This window comes from Polypterus senegalus, chromosome 13 (assembly GCF_016835505.1).
Source record: "Polypterus senegalus isolate Bchr_013 chromosome 13, ASM1683550v1, whole genome shotgun sequence".
NCBI lineage: Eukaryota > Metazoa > Chordata > Cladistia > Polypteriformes > Polypteridae > Polypterus > Polypterus senegalus.
In genome coordinates this window covers 54,614,673-54,634,550 of record NC_053166.1, presented here as the reverse complement: position 1 = coordinate 54,634,550, position 19,878 = coordinate 54,614,673, and the positions used below count along the sequence as shown (strand labels likewise).

The window sequence follows — 19,878 nt, the reverse complement described above, 5'->3', positions numbered from 1 at the left end:
TTGGTTTTCTGTAGGGACTATTTTTGCTGTCAAAAATCTAAGATATACATGCTAACAATTGGTTACTCTACATCATCTTTGTATGCACATGCATGCATTCCTCTCAGATCAACAGTGGCCAATCTGTGGTTAGTCCTAATAGACAAGGAGTAGGTTCTTGCCCTCCTTTACACCATATTCAGAAATTGATGGATTTATATAACCTTTAAATGTCATTAGGGATTTCATTAGATTCATACTTTCCATGCATGCAGTGTTTGTTTCATAGACCTCTGTTCCCTAGCATTCACATATTTGCCATGCTATAAATTCAACCACTGAAACACCAGTGCTTCAGAAAAAGCTGTGATAGCATGAAAACTCCAGGTTCAGAGAGTAGAGCAAACTATAAATTGATAAAACTTCTTTTGTAATATTTGTGAAGTATGAATAAAGTATATATTAGCATTGTGTATTATTGCTATTACAAAATTACACAGTCTGCTTGATCATCCCTCAGGCTTGAGTTTTTTTGTGAAATTCTTTACATTAAATGCCAGAACTAAAGTAGATCTACAAGTGTTCAACACAATTTTGATTAATAAACGTATTTCATTTGAACAAAAACAACCTGAAATAATATATTCTGTCTCTGATATTTCATTTCAGTGTGCATTAAGTAATAAAATTGAGACTTATTAATTATTGAGGCAGTGTGAAATGCATTATTAATGCACTATTCAGATTGAAAGGGTGCCAAATAGGTTGTCTTTATGTCAATCTTGTTAATTATAAAGTATGCTTTTGTACATGATACAAAACCTTATTAGCAGAACTATACTGACAGTCTACTTGTAATGTACTGACTACACAGGTACAGTGTATTGTGGTCTCATAGTATTTAAACCCTGGTTTGAATGTTCTCCTCTGGTAATATAGAACACTTTTGGAGTATGGGTTTAGAAAAATTGTCTGTGAAACAGTAAGTTAAGGATTGCTGAAAAGAATGAATAATACTAATAGGAAACAGAGCTAAATGTAAACATTATATTTAGTTGACATTAAATAACAATAATAGAAATTAAACTTAGAATAACAATTTATTGATTATAACATTTATTTATTTACAAAAAGCATGTCAGTTAATGATATATCAATAAACTGATAAAGTCTAAGATCACACAGAAAGCGAGAAAGCTGCTGTGCATCTCGTTTATTTTTAATTCCTTCCACACATAAATATTGCCAGGTGAACCTTTTCAGGTTTCCCCTTTGCACATGTACAGCCCATTGTAACATTGAATCAGCTTTCCCAGTATTTCAACTTGTGCTTATTTACAGCACTTTCCAAACAATTATTTGCAGAAAAAACTGCATTTGTGAGAGGTTTTACAAACAAGTCATCCATCCATCCATCTATCCATCCATCCTCTTCCGCTTATCCGGGGTCGGGTCGCGGGGGCAGCAGCTTAAGCAGAGAGGCCCAGACTTCCCTCTCCCCGGCTACTTCTTCCAGGAGAATTCCAAGGCGTTCCCAGGCCAGCCGGAAGACATAGTCCCTCCAGCGTGTCCTGGGTCTTCCCCGGGGTCTCCTCCCGGTTGGATGTGCCCGGAACACCTCACCAGGGAGGCGTCCAGGAGGCATCCTGATCAGATGCCCGAGCCATCTCATCTGACTCCTCTCGATGCGGAGGAGTAGCGGCTACTCTGAGCCCCTCCCGGATGACTGAGCTTCTCACCCTTTAAGGGAAAGCCCAGACACCCTGCAGAGGAAACTCATTTCAGCCGCTTGTATTCGCGATCTCGTTCTTTCGGTCACTACCCATAGCTCATGACCATAGGTGAGGGTAGGAACGTAGATCGACTGGTAAATTGAGAGTTTTGCCTTTTTTCACCACGACAGACCGATGCAGAGCCTGCATCACTGTGGATGCCGCACTGATTCGCCTGTCGATCTCACGCTCTATTCTTCCCTCACTCGTGAAGAAGACCCCGAGATACTTGAACTCCTCCACTTGGGGCAGGATCTCTCCCCCAACCCTGAGAGGGCACCACCCTTTTCCGGTTGAGGACCATGGTCTCGGATTTGGAGGTGCTGATTCTCATCCCATCCACTTCACACTCCGCTGCGAACCGTTCCAACGAGAGCTGAAGATCACGTCCTGATGAAGCATCATCTGCAAAAATCAGTGACCCAATCCTGAGTCCACCAAACCGGACCCCTTCAACACCCTGGCTGCGCCTAGAAATTCTGTCCATAAAAGTTATGAACAGAATCATTGACAAAGGACCTTCTCAGTAATTCAATTAAATTGTTGTGCTCTTAAAGGAGATTCCATCTTAACTTAATGTTGCATTCATGCATTTTGGCTTTATCAGACAAGTTACACAGTTACTGCAATCTAATTTTTGATTTGCCTATACAGTTAAAATAAAATGTTCGAAGAAATAATTGGACCCCATCAATTTAGAATGCTGCTCCACTAACATGATGGTATCAAATTTAGGCAAAGTTAAATAATGTAGGGAACTCTATGATGAGCTGCTGCAGTGGAAACCTAGTTACTGGCGAATATCCGAATGTTGTGGAATGCTAATTCAGTGGCAGTTTCTGGGTGCCAACTCTGTTGTGTTGAAAGTCTATTTGAAAGTATACTGAAATGTCATTAGGAATTTGTGTGATCCATTATTCCTTGGAATTTCCAGTTTTATAATTTTAGACACCTTCAGAGACAACAACTGATGTGCTCTTCGATTAACAGTTGTGTAGTGTGACACCAGTCTAATAAATACAGTTGGTTTATGGACATAGAATCTGAAACATTTGAAAATGTCAGAACATTTTAAAGATGATGTGTCTTAATATTTTGCATGGTAATTCCAACCCAAGTACATTAGCATACAGACAGCATTATTGGTGGTGGGGAGGAAGACATAGCTCGGTTTAGTGAGTGAGCAAGTACTGTCATTTACCCCACATTCTGGAGATTCTGGTTTAATTCTGTGGCTCAAAGACCTGAAGAAGGTTTGTTTGGTGATTCTAAATTCAGGGCATTGAGCATGGTGTGTCTGGAAAATGTGCCCTACAATATTTTCTTTGTTGGAAATGGGTATGCCTCTCTTCAAAATTATATAAAAGTTTTTCAAATTAATTTTATTGGCATACTTACTTGAAACCTTCTGCATAATATGTCATGTTCAGGGAAAATTTTGAATCGCCCAAAAATGGGTGGATCAAAAATTGGTATCTTAATTTAACATCTGTGTTGCTCACACTATAGTTTTGATTTAACAAAATCTGTCTTTTTCTGTAAGTTTCATTCACCTATAGGTCCATTGTCTGCGTCCTATTTTTTATGTTGTAGTCTGTAGCATGAACATAAAAGTAGAAACCAACCGCAGATGCTGTGTTTTGTAACACACTTGATCAATTAAATTTCCTGTGCACTGTGAGCTTCCAGAATAATTTCATTATGCCTTAGTATAGGTTCTTTAAATGTCTGGAAATGTACTACCTTGCTGTTGGGCTATTTTTTCCCATGATTAATTCCATCATGTGGTGGTCAAATGGTGAAGAGGAGCACTGTTTTAGATGGCACTCTGGAATTTCCCATAAGCGATCAATACTATTGAGATCTGGTAACTGAAGTGACCATTTTATATTGTTTACATCAGTGTTATTCATTCACTAGTATGTCCTAGTGTTGGAGGCACAGTCATAATAGTTTTAACATGATGACTCAGGAGTTGCTGTGTATTTATTTGCATTTACCTTGATCTCAAAGGTAATCATCAGATCTAAACCATAATAGTGAAATCAGTAACTCAAACTGTGGAAAATTTACATTCAAGCCTATCAGTTATATTTCCCCTCCTATATCAGCATTACCTGCAGTGTGTTGTTATTTATGAAACATAAGAGCTTTGTCTACATCCATTAAGCTCTCTCCAGACATGCCCTAAAAATAATAAATGTTTTTTTTTTTTTTTCAGTGTGATCTCTCATTCAAGTGATGGTAGCAAACATAATAAACATCTGAGTGTGCCAAGCATATTTTTCAGTTCTCATTTACTGAAGGTTTTTCTTTATTTCCTTTGATTTTTTTTTTGTTAACTTTCTTAGTTTTGGTTTCTGGGGCAGTACAACACTTGCAGAATCTTTCTTCCTATACTTTATTGCAGTTGTTTGTTGTTTTCTTGCTTAAGAGCCTTTTTTAAGAGCCTTTTTACTTTATACACATTGAAACTTTCTAGATATGTGTTCATATTAGTCTTTAAATTCAGGCATGTGTTTCACTTACAGTGCACAGTCCTATGTAAGCTGTGTTGCATTTCGTTCTCAATGTTATATATAGTGTGTGTTTTCATGTTCATATCAAAGAGGATGAATTTGCATTCACGCCTTGACCCATGCATTGTAACAGTGGCCTCTCTTTGAATCTCTGTATAAAGTTTTGCCGCATCTGTTGATACAGGTAAAGTCCAGCTCCCACCTTTCCAGACCTGAATCTAATATAAACTGTTCCAATTAGTTTCACTTTTGTCGCATTGTAGTGAGATTTGGCTGTGATTGCATTTTCTGCATTTAGCATCACCTAACTCCTGTTTGTGGTCTGTCAGTGAGAGTCTACCAATCATCAGTTATTATCTAATTTCAGTTCAATTTTAGTTTATTCTTAAGGGCCCCTCACCTAATAGTACACTTTACAATAATTACAGATAATAGTATGGAAAAATGAAATTCAACATTAATGCATGGCGGCCCATTTTTTTCTTGTCTGCCATACATACCTTTCATATTTCTGTGTATGTGTTTTCTTTCATTGAAATTATTTTACATTGAGTTGTGTAATGTATTCTTTTATGTATGAGAACCTTTTTGAAGAATATATGACATAATATTAATGTACCATAGAAAGTTTTCAGTGAATATAAAACATTTTGCAATATAAATCTAGCTCATTGATTTTATGCTGCTTGGTAACTTAATATACATTTATAACTCAAAATTAAGCAAGTAAAGTATGGAGTCATCATCTTAGTTTATTCTATAAACAGAAACATAAGTGAATTTGTATTGACCCTTGTCTCTAATAAAGCACCTAAGCAGTTTACTTTTTGTGAAACCTCTCATTTTCCCCTATTTGCAATATAAATATAACTAGCATTGTTAATTTTGGAGTAATTTGCATATAGAAATTAATAAGTGTGAACATATCAGTGAATATATGAACTTTTGTTTCCCTACAGAATTTGAAATTATGTAAAATGCACAGAATGAATGAACATGTTTAGGCTCAAAGTATTTAATGAGTTTAGTCTATATATAAAAAGAGTAAAATCTCAAAGCAGCACTCTTAAGTTGTGCAGCTAAAAAAAAAACAAAACCTTTAAGTGTAATTGAGGAAAATCTGCGTAGACTTTACTCTCACTGACACACCAACCCCATCCCAAATTAAAGCTTTGTGTTTGTCTAATATCTGCCTAAACGTGCTCCATTCCTTTTGGGGAAAAAAAATAAATATATATAATCTCTTTGCAGTCAAAGCAGGTCAAGGTTATGCTCATAATTTCCAAATTTGGAAAACTAATCTGTGTGTGGTGGTCATGACTCTGGGTATTCTCACAATGCATTACATGTTATTTTAAAAGAGCATTCTATGAGTTAAATTTTATTGTTGTTTTTGTTTTTGTTATTTTACTGCAGGTGGGAATTTCTTTACTCGCAGCTCTCTGTCCCCTCGCAATGTGGTCTGTGAGATTGAACTCCCGGATATGCAGCCCTCCTTGGATCGCTATGATGAAAACAAGTCGTGAGGCCTTTCTCTGTCACATTTTACAGTTTTTTGTGTGGTTTGGAGCATAATAATTGCAGACATTTTTTTTAAATCAGTGTTAATGCGCAGACAGCACACACATAAACTAAAGTCACCGAATGTACTGGAAAAATATTGCTTTTCTTGAAATGTTTATCAGATTTTTTTGGCACTTATAAATGTACAGCGTTTTCGTCTTTTTTTTTTAAATTGCTGCTGCTCTTATTCCTAGTGGAATAACTTGACCTAATACCTGTTTTAACAAATGGACTAATAGAACAGAAGCAGATCAAGAAAGGGACCTGCATTTGAAAAAGGGGCAAGAAAGAAAGGGAATTTTTGGTTTTCCTTTTTTCAGACATACTGTAGGGTGTTCATATTGCCATGAATTTATCATGCATACATGATTCCCATACTGTTTGTATCAGTGTAGCGGGACCAAAACTGTGTGCACAGAAAGCATCTTTTGGAGTTTTTTTTTTTACTCTTTTTAACAAACTATCATGGATTGAATGGAACAATTGAAAGAATATTTGGATTTGGTTTTACCTTTATTGGGGGCAAGAATGACCAAGGCCTCAGTAAAGTGTTATTAGCTAGCCCTCCATTTTGAGGTACAATGTTCAGTAGGGTTTCATTTCATGTGCCAGGATAGGCCAGCCTAGGCTAGACTAATGTGAAAAATGGAACAGTATTTGTTAAGTGATAGGTCAGTATTTATTTTGCAAAATATATCTTTATTAATAAGTAAAAATGTACTATTTAATTTTAATCCATATACTATTGAGTATTAAAATGTGCATGTATGCTAAGCCAACTCCAATCCACTGAAAAAGATGGTTTGGTAAGGTTTGATTTAGTTGGATCTAGAAGTACAACTACAAGGGAATTTTCCTAAATTTTGTTATATTCCTTCATTGTTGTGTTTCTGTGGTGTTACCTGCTTTTGAACTTATAAGGTTTTAACTTGTAAGATACAGATAGTTCTGGTTTTACTTGTTTTTTTTTTCTTTTTTTTCCCAAGTAATATGAAATGGAATATCTTACCAAGCTACTTTATTTTTAGCATTAATAGACTAAGAGATGCAGTGAGTCAGGGTTCCTCCTAGTAGGCATTGACAGAAAAGTATCAAAAGTGTCCTTTTTATACTCTGTAATGTCCATATTAGAATATAGTTGCCTTAAGCTGTAATAACTCTGGTATTTGCTCTCTTTCTATGGGTCTGAGAAATTAACATGGACTTTGCTTTGTGTTTGATATTTTAAATTACAGGGAGTCAAATATGTTCTAAGTGAGTGGTAATAATATGAATGGTAACTCTTGTCATATTTCCAAAATGTGTTTCATTTATGGAGTCAACATATTTTTGTTGTAAAAAATAATTTTGACTCTGGGGCATAAACTCAAATTAAAACATTTAACTTGAATGGTTGAAACTATATTTTCAACAAATCCATCTTACAAAAGAATTCCTATGCCCAAATGCTTCCATTTGCTTTATTTAACTTGCACATCTTTGAATTAATTTTGAGTTCTATAATTAGTGTACAGTGTTCCTTTATATCTCAAGATATTAATTTTTAAGTGACCTTGGAGTTTAATAAAGGCAAATGTATTGCAGAGGTCACTACAAAGATATTGCACAACAAGAACAGCATAAAGGTTTAAAAAAAAGTAATTTATAACGACAGTCTGTTCATGTTTGTGTTTGTATATACATCTTTTTTTATCCCCATGATCTCAGTGAAGTTGCTGTGTACCTTTGTTGGTATTTTGCCTTGCCTTTTTAATGGGCTCATGCTAATGATTAAAAATACACCTTTTAATGACCACATTTTAAGAACATACGAAGTGTCTTCAGATTTTGATTGAATTCTCAACATCAGAGCCTGCTCACAAACACAATTCTTTTATATTTTTATACAAATCATGGAATCTTATTTGCTCAAAAATTCACAATAACATGCAGGTCTATATCAGTTGTTTCTAAGTTCAGTGCTGAGGGACCCCTGTGGCTGCAAGCTTTTGTTCCAACTAGTTTGACAATTAATTAGTCAGGTATGGTTAGGATTGGTGGGTCTGAGCTAAGGATCTGTATTGGTATTTGGAACGTTGCCAGATCAAATCTCATTACTGCCAGGAGGGATCCTGCTCCATTGGGCCAATGAGAAAGGCCCTTATTCTGAAAATTGCTCCAGGGACTCTGTACAATGACTGACCATGCACTCTCACCTCCAAAGGTCATGCGATAAGACAGTTTCCTCTTGGGGATTAATACAGTGTACCAAATACTAAAATTCTACCTGTAATTGATCACATTGTTTAATTACATACTTTTTTAATTCTGCATTTGAAAAAGTTAAGTAATGTTACATTCCATTCATAAGAAATTTATAAATATTTGTATATTTCACCTTCAAGATTTGTCTCTAAGCATTACTCTTGAAGACACCCATTCACCATCAGTCATTTTTAAGGAATCTTGGTGTGACTCTGAATTCCTCACTTTTAGTCATCAAATATTTTTCTTCAATAAACCAATTGTGTTGTTTCTTTCTTCATAATATTACTCACTATTTATGCCATGCAACTCATTCTTCAGGCATTGGCTCTCTCTCGGCTGGACTATTGACACTATCTCCTGATGGGGCTTCGTTCAACTGCTGTAAGACCTTTCCAGTTTCTTCAGAATGCAGCTGCTCAACAGATGTTCTTTATTACTCTTTTCACTCCTAATACTCCTCTGTTTCAATCTGTCAGCTGACTTCCTGTTGCTGCAAAACTCTGAATGGTTCTGCTCCTCTGTATCTCCAGTCATTGGTCTCTCCACATGTCCCTTCAAGAAGTGCCTCTCTCTGTGTGTTGATCATCTCTTGCCAGATGTTTCAGTACTGGACAATACCAATCTGTTCTTGTTCCAAAGCTGTGGAATGATCTGCCTTTTGTCTACACAACTGCATCCAGTTTGCTCATGTTTAAGTGTCTTCTACTCTTGTTGTACTGACAAAGAGTATAGGAAAATGATTTTAGACTTAGACTATGACTAAGATAGAAATATTTCAAAGTTTTATATGAAAGTAAATCTCACATTACTAAAATTCTTTAAGGGAAGGAGAGAAAAAATGGAAAAATGTTAAAGCTGATTAAAGTGAAAAATGGCTTGCTGATAATGAAACTGTGTGGAACAAAAACCTGCAGGCACAGAAATCCCCCTTGACTGAACTTGGAAGCCACTGTTTATAAACCCAGAGCACTCGAATTTGGTCCTTACGGGTCCTTGAATTAATAGCTTAATTAGAAGTCAACACTTGACAGTAACAGAACCTATTTAATTTTATGTCCTCTTAATATTTTTCATTCTGCCATATCCTGTCATTCATAATATTTTAGGATTTTTCTTTTCAAGAATATTATACAAATGAGTTGTGAGCTTGACTAGATTAGTAGTTCTCAAATTTTGTTTCTCTTCCATTTCTTTCCAAATATTTTATTAGATCAGAGACATTATGATGAACACATAAAGGTGTAAATGGGACCAAGTTAGGTGATCGGCTGCTGAACATGCTGTTTTGCATCCCATTGTTAGTTGGCAGATGGTTAAGAAAACCAGAAACCATTAAAATGGTTAGTAAAGCTCTTTAAGGTTAAAGGAAGTGATCATGGGTTGTGAATCTGAATACGTGAGTTAATAAAATAAAGCACAAATATCTTGCTTGAATATTAATTGCTTTAGCAGCAATAAGTTCCTTCTAATTAGGAAATTGATTTAGAACAAAAACCTGCAGACACTGTTACCCAAAAGGACCAAACTTCAGCACCCCAGTGTACAGTAAATGGTATAAATTATTGTTTTAAAATCTGAGATTACACTTTTGTAAATATCATTGTTTTTAACTTTTCCAGCCTTAATGCATGCTTCAAAATGTAATGTTTTATGATGTATATTTCTGACTAATGAATACTTCATAATTGCTCCATTTAAATACCTTTAAAAAGGATTTATTTAGCATGAGGAAACCCTAATATGTAATGTGTCCTTATTAAACCTGTTTTTCCTTCCAGCAAGGTTGCATATAGAATTATTTTTGAAATAAACAGGCAAATCATTATTTTTAGGTATTATGAAATCTAGGTCCATTTGACCCTAAATAATTAGATATTGTATTTTATTACCTTCCAGGTTTTTGTTGAGTGTCTGTGCTGCAAATATTAATAACATCTTCAAATATCCAACGTGATAATCTTAATGTCATATTTTTATGAACTAAGCAAATAAATGCATATTTTAACAAACTTATATGGAGATGTAATCAAAACATTATTTTACTGATTATTTTAAATATGTTGTTTAGTAACATGTAGGCACTCAGTGAAAATATAAAATATAAGAAACAGAAGATGTCAAAGAAAATGTAAGGTAAATTCAGTCTTAGTAAAAGAGGATGGTTTTGGGTTGGCACTCTGATCAGAAGTGAAGAATCTTATTAGCAAACCTTTCCCTCATACTCTAGCATCCGTATTGTACACCCCAGTTTCATTGTAACATGCAACACTGTTTCGTTATGTATTTGTCAATCTGTAATCAGTTTAGTTCAGGGTTATGGGGACAGGAGCCTATCTTGACAGTATCTGGTGCAAAGCAGGAAAAAAAAACCCTGGCCACCAGTCTGTCACAGGTCACATTCACACAGAACCAGTTAATCTACATGATTGGGATATTGGAGCACAAGCACTTCCATAAACATGGTGAGAACATGCAAACTCGATAAAGACACTATCCAGACAGAATTTCGAAACCAACACTTTGGAACAATGAAGCAGCAGTATTAAACATTGTGCCACCCCGACTTCTTTGCAATTAATAGAGAGATGAATAAAAGACAAGTTAATTTGGTGCCATTTGTAACACTGTAATAAATTAAGTTCTTGCATACAATATTTAGAATATTAAGGTCTACTATTAATGCACATCATTAACCATTTTGTTAATTTTGCCTTAAAAAGTACAAACTGGCATTGGTTAAGAACAAGGAGAAAAGGAATCCTTCTAAATAAAGCATACATTATATTAAAGGTTAAGTTCTATATTTTTCAAGTCAAAATTATTTCGCAAACATGTAATAAATATTAATTTGCCACATGAAATTGTGTTCTAAAGTGAAGTATTAATTATTAATAAATGAGTAATTTCATAAATTTAACCAAAAACAACCTAGCCTATTGTGTTTTAAAATGGAAGTCATAGGGCAGCAGTCCAGACGTGAAAACAAAAGCCCTAAAACTTAAGAGAGTATGTCCACTTTGAAGTAGCTAAGGTTTCAATTTAAGAAATTGTGCCTTCTGCATTTCTGAGACATGCTTGTGATCACAAGTCCTTGGCACTATTGAGTTGTTTGCTTGCATTGGCTATTGTGAGTGAAGTTTTGAGATTTTACCCCAGTTTGCCAAATTACCGTAGCTTCAGGCTGCATGTTATCCTACTTTTATCTGTGCAATTCTCCAATGGTTACATTCTGTAAAGGCATGTAACAAATGATGCTCTCTATACAAAAGTGTGACCTGAGTATGCATCTGCCATGATTCAAAATGAGTGCCAGCAACACGTGCATAAAAATATGATTTGAGTACACAATGCTAGCTCACATAATGATTCACATACAGACACAGTTATTTAAAGACAAGTGTATGCTCAGATCATGAATTTTTTTTTCTCCTACACTGTGCCTGCTTCTCACCTGTTATATTCTCTATTGTTATTTTACATAGTCTATGGAGTAAGACTCATCATGAATGGCTGAATAGTGCGTGTTAATAAAACATGCACATAAGAATTTGATTATACTTTGTACACAAAGCAATAAATCTGAACTGATAACACTGCATTGCATTTTTTAACAGCCCCTACATTTTTGACAGTGTCAAGGACCACCTGCAGGTCAAAACTAAGCTCACAATCGAAGTCTGCATTCCTGTGGGACTCGATACATTTTTTTTTTTTTTGGTGCACCAGGGACAGGGATATAATCGAGACACATCCCTCCATATACAGTGGATATTTGTTAACTTTGGTAATTTAACAATCTGATCAATTGAAACATCTAGGTTTATATACAACTACTGCACTTAGTAAACTGCTTAAGGACTTGCAGAGTTTCTATTTCTCTTCCATAATAGCAAAAAAAGAGTGTTTTCAATTTAAAATTGCTATTTTAAGTTAATGTTTTTTTTCTGCACAACTGATGTCTCTAATATCCACTTTTAATAAATCTGCTTATCTAGGGCAAGGCTGCGTGGCAGCTGGAGCCTATGTCGGCAGTCATTGGGCACAAGGCATGAGCAACACCTTGACAAAATGCCAGTCCATCACAGGGTGAACACAAACATACATATAAAGGCCACTTTAGCAATACTAATTCACCAAACCTGTAGGAGGAAATCACAACACCCAGAGGCAGCTCATAAGGGCATGGGGAGAACAAGCAAAATTAACACAGGGAATAAACAGGGATATAAATCCCTGTTTCTTCTGTTGTGAAGCAATTATGTACCTGTCATGCTGCCCACATCTTAATTTCTAAAAATGGAGAATGTTACATGTATTGTAATCTGGGGAAAGCCCACCTTGGTTTTAAAAATGATCAGATTTATTGTAACATTTTTAAATATAATAAAACTAGCATCATCATATTGTCTGTGACTTCTGCTGATGGGTTTTCTTCCTTAATAGTAGTTTTTGTGTTTGTCAGAGTGAATATGAGCTTTAAGTTTTCAATGCCAGTTCCCCCCATTATACATTCGGCTTCCTACTTATGTCCTAGTCTAAGAACATGGGTTCTAAATTTTGTTTTTCATTTTCTGTAGATTTGAACTTTTTTGTATTTTGAGTGCACTTTGTGCTTGTAAGTTGATGTTGAATAGTAACATGGGTCTGCCCAGTATTCCGAATACTGTCACCTGAGTCAAACTGCCATGTGTGCTTTTCTTTAAACAAACCCCATGCCACATAAAAGTAGAATTGTGTGCATTTTCAAAACATATATAAATGGATTGGACAAAATATGTATCTCTCATTTGTTTACACATTCTTGCTAATGATAAAGGCAAAACCCGAGGATAATTTTTGTGATTTTATAAGTACAAGCCAGAACGCTCTTTTAGGAGACCATCACCACAAATTAGAGGACGTCTCATTACTCTGTATTTATTCATATCTGTACTTTTTTTAATGCTATCAATAGATAAACTCTGGTTGTATTGTGGAAAAGAAAAACAGTCAAACATAAGTGCCTTTTCTAAAAAAGCAGAAATACAGTCAGGAGCAGAATGGAACATTTTATGGGTGTGAGAGAAAATGGGTGGAAGAGGGCAGAAATTGGATGGAATTGTGTCTGGAGCAGTTGGGAGTGGGACGAAACTATGGTGGGAGCCAGACCAAAAAAACTCTGCACCATGTAGACCTGTAGTTCATGACACCAATCAACACTCAACCTTACATGCTTAACTGTGGTATGTCAGGTGCACTCGTGATAAAACAAATATTGGAAAGTTAAAAATGCAGATTATGAAAGAGAGCCAAACTCTGCTTTTGCTAAGGCCATTACACTAAATAAACTGTGGACAATGTTTTTGAATGAGAAACTGTTTCTTTGTGGTAGGCATCTCCTCAAGCCCATAAAATGAGGTAATTCTGAGTTGAGATTTCTTGGCCATTGTAAGTCAGCTTTTAATTATTATTATTATTATTATTATCACACTTAGTGAAAGGCTGAGCAATCGTCTGAAATTTTTTAAGCGAATAATCTATAGTTGTGTACAGACTAGAAACTGCAATTCATGATGCTGGGCTTTGCCTTTCAATAACATCAATTACAGAACTTAAAAACAACTTTTTGAAGTGAAACCTGTGAAAGTTGACCATGGAAGTAGACAATTAATATGGTGAAGTGTACAGCAGGTCTCCTTTTGAAATGGCACTTTATCCTAATAGAGCTTGGTAAGACATATTCTTCCAATGAGTCCCACAGTCTAAGGTTCTGTTAGTCCCTGTTTAAGGCAGTTTAAATATCTCCATCCTTAACTGGTAACTTCCACCGCTCTAAGGTTAAACAATCTATACTTTTTTTGGATTCTGAATCTGTTTTGATCTTTAGTGCTTAAGATTGCTGTAGAAAGCCAAATCTTTCCAGATGTGACAAATTCTAGCTTCCTTCATCTGGTACACCTAATTCATGTGTGTATGTAAGAGTTTATGAATGTATTTGATGTCTCTGTGTACCAGCCCACAGACTACAGTCCTGGGCTAGAGTGCCTTCATTGTGGAGATGACCCGTTTGTCTCATGTTGACATGGATTTAAACCAGTGATTATAATTGTATTCGAGTGTTCCCTGTGACCACCTGGTGTTTTATGTAAGATAACTACCTTTCTTGTGCCCACTATTGACACTATACTTGGCCTAGTGGAATGTGACTAAGTGGACTGACACTGCTAAATTTTATTACTTTTGTGTTTGCTCTGTTATGAATGGGCATCCAAGTCAGTGTCAGTCTTGGACCCTTTGCAGCTGTCAGCTAGGTAAACAGATCAGAAAATAAATTGCTGAGTGAAATAAAGTTTTGCTGTCAGAATTATATTTAGAGTAGTTATCTAATCTTCCCATTTTTATGGAACAGTGAGATAAATGTTTAATTCACATTATCACATCATTGACATCCTGAAATATTTTTACCTTTAACAGTAAGAACAATTTTGATATTATTTAAAGATGTGCAGGGTTCTTTCTAAATATCTGAATACTTGTTTATACTGCTTAATTTCATTTCAGTGTGTGATTTTGTGAACATAGCAAATTATGTATATACAGTGGTAGAAATACAGCACAAAACACAGACAGGTTTTAATAAAGGGAATTTGAGCTTTGCATGTAATAAATTATGTTTTATGTGCGGTGTATGTAAGTAATTGCATATAGAATAAGGTATACATTTATTTGCTTCTATTAGTTATTTTGCAGCATTCCCACTCAATATTTGGTGGGCTGTTGCTCCTTTAACAAGACAGTCTTCATTGAATCTTTTAACAGCTCACATTCCATTTTAAGGGCTATTAAAAGTAATGCAAAGGTCAAAGGTGAATGTTTGGTCTTGAAATGGCAAGCTTAAGCTTATTTCAGGAATATGTATATAAAAGATAGTTTTAACTTAATAGATTGTTTAAATTTGATTCTCTCCTATTTTTAAAAATAAAATGCATGCAGATATTTTTAAACTTTTTCAAGTTTAAAGGTTGTTTTGTTCTACTCATTCTTTATTCCTTTTTGTCATGGCTATATTAATGTATAAATGAGGAAAAAATTCTGAAACACAGCTAAAAGAACTGAAAGACAAGTCTAGACTGAAATGCCTGGTGGGTGATTATTCACCTGATCACCAGAAACAGCTAAATGGATAAAACGATGATACTATTCTTAAATTTGGTAGCACGCAAAATAGAAAATACAGATAGAACCTGGTGTGTGCTGTGCGGATGGACTTCAGTCACCCCACATGTTGTATTGGCCAAGTTTTGCCCCAGCAGATCCATATGGGCTGTTATTATTACTTTACTTGTTTTGTGAACAAACCATTTGTGGTTACCAGCCATTGTGGTAATTTAATGCTTCAGTGTGAAATGCTTTCTTCTGTGTTTTGTAGAGAATCAAAATTAAAGGTTTATATAAAAATATTATTTAAACAATATTATGTAAATATTTCACCTGATGGACTACAAAATATAACTGTTATTACATGGGTTAAGGATTGTTTTCATATTGCACATTAAAATGGAGGACTCTTTGATTATTTTAATGATCATGTACTTTTTTCACCGAGCCAGTTACCAAGGGATTTTGAAATGTGGACTTTCAGACATATTGGGCAAGACATTGTGTGGTTAGCAGTGATCATTATGTGCTGTACTGTTTTCACACAGTAATCATACTGCCTACATTTTGTTCTTGCCTAGCACTTTAGTTTACCTTATGACAGTGTTTCAACAGCCTGTGAGGTGCTTAAAGTAGAACCATTAAGATGTCTTTCCACTGTGAAATTTGTATATTCTGGGGGAAATGTTCTGTGTGTGAATATAATATACAGTATCTATATACTGTAAATAGAAATGTGTGTTTATTTAATGCTATTGCATTCATCTTCCATTAAAGTATAAATGTAATGAGTGGAAAGTGCTTACTTTGAAAAACTTTTGAAATTATTTTGTAAAATATACTTATCTTCTGAGAGCACCATAGTATTATTAATTCATTTTTAAATATTCTATCCAGTCCAGAGATCAGCATTACACACTACTTCCTTTTTAGCTGGCTGCATAAAAGAACATTTAATGCAGATGTGACCATGTTTTTATCAAGGTATAGTTGGCATTGCTGCTGAAGATGCATGCATTCACAAAGTATAAAAGATTTAACGAATACTGGGGGTGTTTCTTGGGAGAATTAAATCAGCACATTCCCTTCAGTGATATTCTTCTTCCCTGTCTAATTCACTGACTTGTTCTGTTAGATGATCATGTTATGGGTTTTCCAGCTGCATTTATTTTCAGCTTGTTTAAAGTGGATCTGGCAGACAAAGAGAAAAGAAGATTGGCCTCTTTAAGGAAATTCAGTACTGCTCTGGATTTAGGGACACTAATGACAATCAAAGCTAAAACCAATGTAACTTGCAGTATAAAATGTAAGACTGACAATGATTACGTACTCTTCACATTTTGGTTTGTGTACAGTACAGTGTTATAATTAAGTGTTATCTGCCAATATTATGTTAATATGTGTATTCATAATTGGTCAATTTTTTTCTTCTGAAATATATTTCAATAAAGTCACTTGAGATTTGCATGTAGTTTCTGTTTTTCAAATTTATATGTTATTAATAGTGCATTACCCAATACCAGACATTAACTGGAGGAATCTTTACATATCCACCATGAGCAGAGGTGGGTAGACTAGCCAAAAATTGTACTCAAGTAAGAGTAGTGTTACTTCAAAATAATATTACTCAAGTAGAAGTAAAAAGTAGTCATCCAAAAACTTACTCAAGTAAGAGTAAAAATGTACTTGGTGAAAAGACTGCTCAAGTACTGAGTAACTGTTTGATCATAATAAATTATTTATTTTTTAGAAATGTTGTAATAAGACAGATGAAAATATAAAATAATGTGCAAATTCTGCTATTTCCAAATAAAAAAAAAGAGTAAAAATAAATCACACCTTTACAAAATAAAGATGCACAAATAACACAAAGTTCCAAATCTCAGTTTTTCACAACAAAGCCGATACCTACAGTAGGTAAAATGTATGTTTGAACAGTGCAAACTAGTTACAGTGACGAGGTAAAGCCATGTCACTCTCAGTGGACGCAATTGCACGACCGCGGGGAGTTAATGAGGTAGTTGGAGCAAGTCGCACCTACACGTGCAGGTCCGATCATTCTGAATTGATTTATTGGCTTCCTGTGGCGTGTGATTAAGGCCCACGGAGATGGGAGTGTATATATACGGGTCAGCACAAAAAAGAAGGGGGAATCAAAGCAAAGGAGAAAAGACATGAAAGGCAGGCTAGGGAACGACGATCTGGTTCTTGCAGTGAAGCTGTGACCGTTTAGCAGTGAACATGACTAAAAAAGTCTCTCATAGGCTGCAAGACGCAGGAAGTTTGTGTGTGGTCATGTGACTGTATGGCTACAACGGATTGGTGAAACAGTCATGCAGTAGATCCACTGGCAACTTCTCTCTTGCAAAAATATAGTTTAATGTATAAATGGAAAAAAGTAACAAGTCGAGTGTTGCCCAATATAGTGGAGTAAGAGCAGCGTTTCTTCTTCACAAATGTACTGAAGTAAAAGTAAAAAATATGGTGCAGTAAAACTACTCTTAGAAGTACAGTTTTTTTAAAAAGTTACACAAGTAAATTTAACGGAGTAAATGTAACTCGTTACTACCCACCTTTGACCATAACCAATGGGAAAATGATGCCTCACTTTATATTACATTGCAAGTGGCAGTCCTGGCATTTTTTTGGAATCCGGAAGGCATTTATTAATATCATTGCTTACCATCCATTTCACAGCTGCCTGGTAGAAAATGCTTCCTGTTTAGTAAAGAAATGAAAAGGAGCTGTAGAGTGGACAGTGCACAGCCACATCCAGCAATGAGCAAATATAACAGTCAGCTTCTTTGCCAGGATGGACAGAAACTCCCATACTTCAGTATCCATCTAATGTACATTTCTTTTCAAATAGTTCATCCTGCAAAAACGTTATTCTGTAATTGTTGGTAACCACTACCTTTCTTAGATTTGTATGCACACAAACTGGTTCACTCCAATCAGTGGCAAAATGTCTTCATGATATTTTACATATTTTTTACAGCTTTGCTCACAATTGGAACTGGCAGTGTCCTGGATATTGCGCCAAGTTTGTTCCAGAGAAAAAACAGCGGGTTTGTTGCTTCCCAATTGAACTGACTCTGAATTTTGTTACACATACCCATCAGTGTTCCAGTAAATTCTTGAAATAGCCAGTATGTGTGAAAATAAGTCCCTAAGCTGTAATTCAGTAACAAGTACCTACCATATGCAGCATCCACCATTTGTTAGTAATCATAGCAGTAGTATTGTGACATGTACAGAGTACAGTGACGCTCATAAGTCCACCCTGAAAGTTTGGTAAATAGTGCACCAAGTTTGTGTATGCATCGCTCATCATTTAACTCAATGAAAACAAAAATGTGTGAATATGGCTTGTATAGTGCACTGGGAAAGTATCTGCCCACTTCCTGATATTATCAGATTTTGTGTGTTTGTCACAGTGGCTTTTGATCTTTAGGCACAATATAAATGGGAACAGGGTAAATCTGTAACACCATTCTACAGTAAAGTGCTCCATAATATATTTAAATAGATAATCCAACAGCTGCCCTTCTAAAAAGGTAGTTGCCCCCTTAATTACTCACTCATACAGCCGATCAAAGTTAATTGATAATTAGACCTGGCTGACTGAACATTGCCAGATCTGTTAAAATCTAAACCTCACCATATACAGTATTAAAGCCATGAGACATAAGGCTTTTAAAGAACTTGATCAAAGGGAATTAAAGTGGGACTGAGGGAAAAAGTTGTTGAAACTTAACCAGTCAGGAAAGTGTACCAATTCTAAGACTCTGACTCCAACGCACCTCACTGAAAACCATTATCTCCACGTCTCCCACATCTGGAACAGTGGTGAATCTTCCAAGGATAGCCAACCTACCAAAATTACCCCAAGAGCAGAGTGACGACTTTCTCTGGAAGACATAGAAAATTCCAAAAGGACATCCATATGACTGCAGGCCTCTTTAGCCTCAGCTGAGTTCAGCATTAATGACAACACAATAAGAAAGAGACTAAGTAGAAATAGGATTATTGGGAGAGACGTAAGGCAGAAATTTCTGCAGTTCAAGGGTACCATCAGTGCTTGTCTCACATTTGTAAAAATAATCTGGATGATCCCCAGGCCTTTTGAAATAATTTTCTGTAGACAGACAACTCAAATGCAAAATTATGGGCAACATGGGCCATTGTGTCTTGCAGAAATGTAATACAGTGTTTGACGGTAATTCCAACAGACTATTTGGAATTATTTAATAAGTATTCATGGACAAAATATAATTAACATCAGTTTGTGATTCAGATATTTTTACTAATGAATATGCTAAGCACAGTCCTTCACCCGCGAATATTTACCTTATATGGGCAGGCACTCAATTACGTGGGAGGCGTGATGACGCGAGAGGCAACTCCGCCTCCCACGGCCATCGAGCTGCAGTCTATTACAGTATATGGACGAAAAAACAGGTTCCAGTTATGACCATTACACGTAGAATTTCGAAATGAAACCTGCCCAACTTTTGTAAGTAAGCTCTAAGGAATGACCCTGCCAAATTTCAGCCTTCTACCTACACGGGAAGTTGGAGAATTAGTGATGAGTGAGTGAGTCAGTGAGGGCTTTGATTTTTATTAGTATAGACTAGCAAAATACCCGCGCTTCGCAGCGG

At 35.6% G+C, this 19,878-nt stretch overlaps 1 protein-coding gene across 1 annotated transcript in view; it reads left to right on the top strand.

Moving 5' to 3' along the window:
• rnf130 (ring finger protein 130) overlaps positions 1-16,684 on the top strand; it is a 149,566-nt gene extending 132,882 nt beyond the window's left edge. The window contains exon 9 of the mRNA XM_039776140.1: positions 5,687-16,684. Coding sequence (XP_039632074.1) covers positions 5,687-5,796 — 110 coding nt within the window. The 3' untranslated portion in view covers positions 5,797-16,684. The remainder of the gene's footprint in view (positions 1-5,686) is intronic.
• Positions 16,685-19,878: the final 3,194 nt, after the last annotated feature.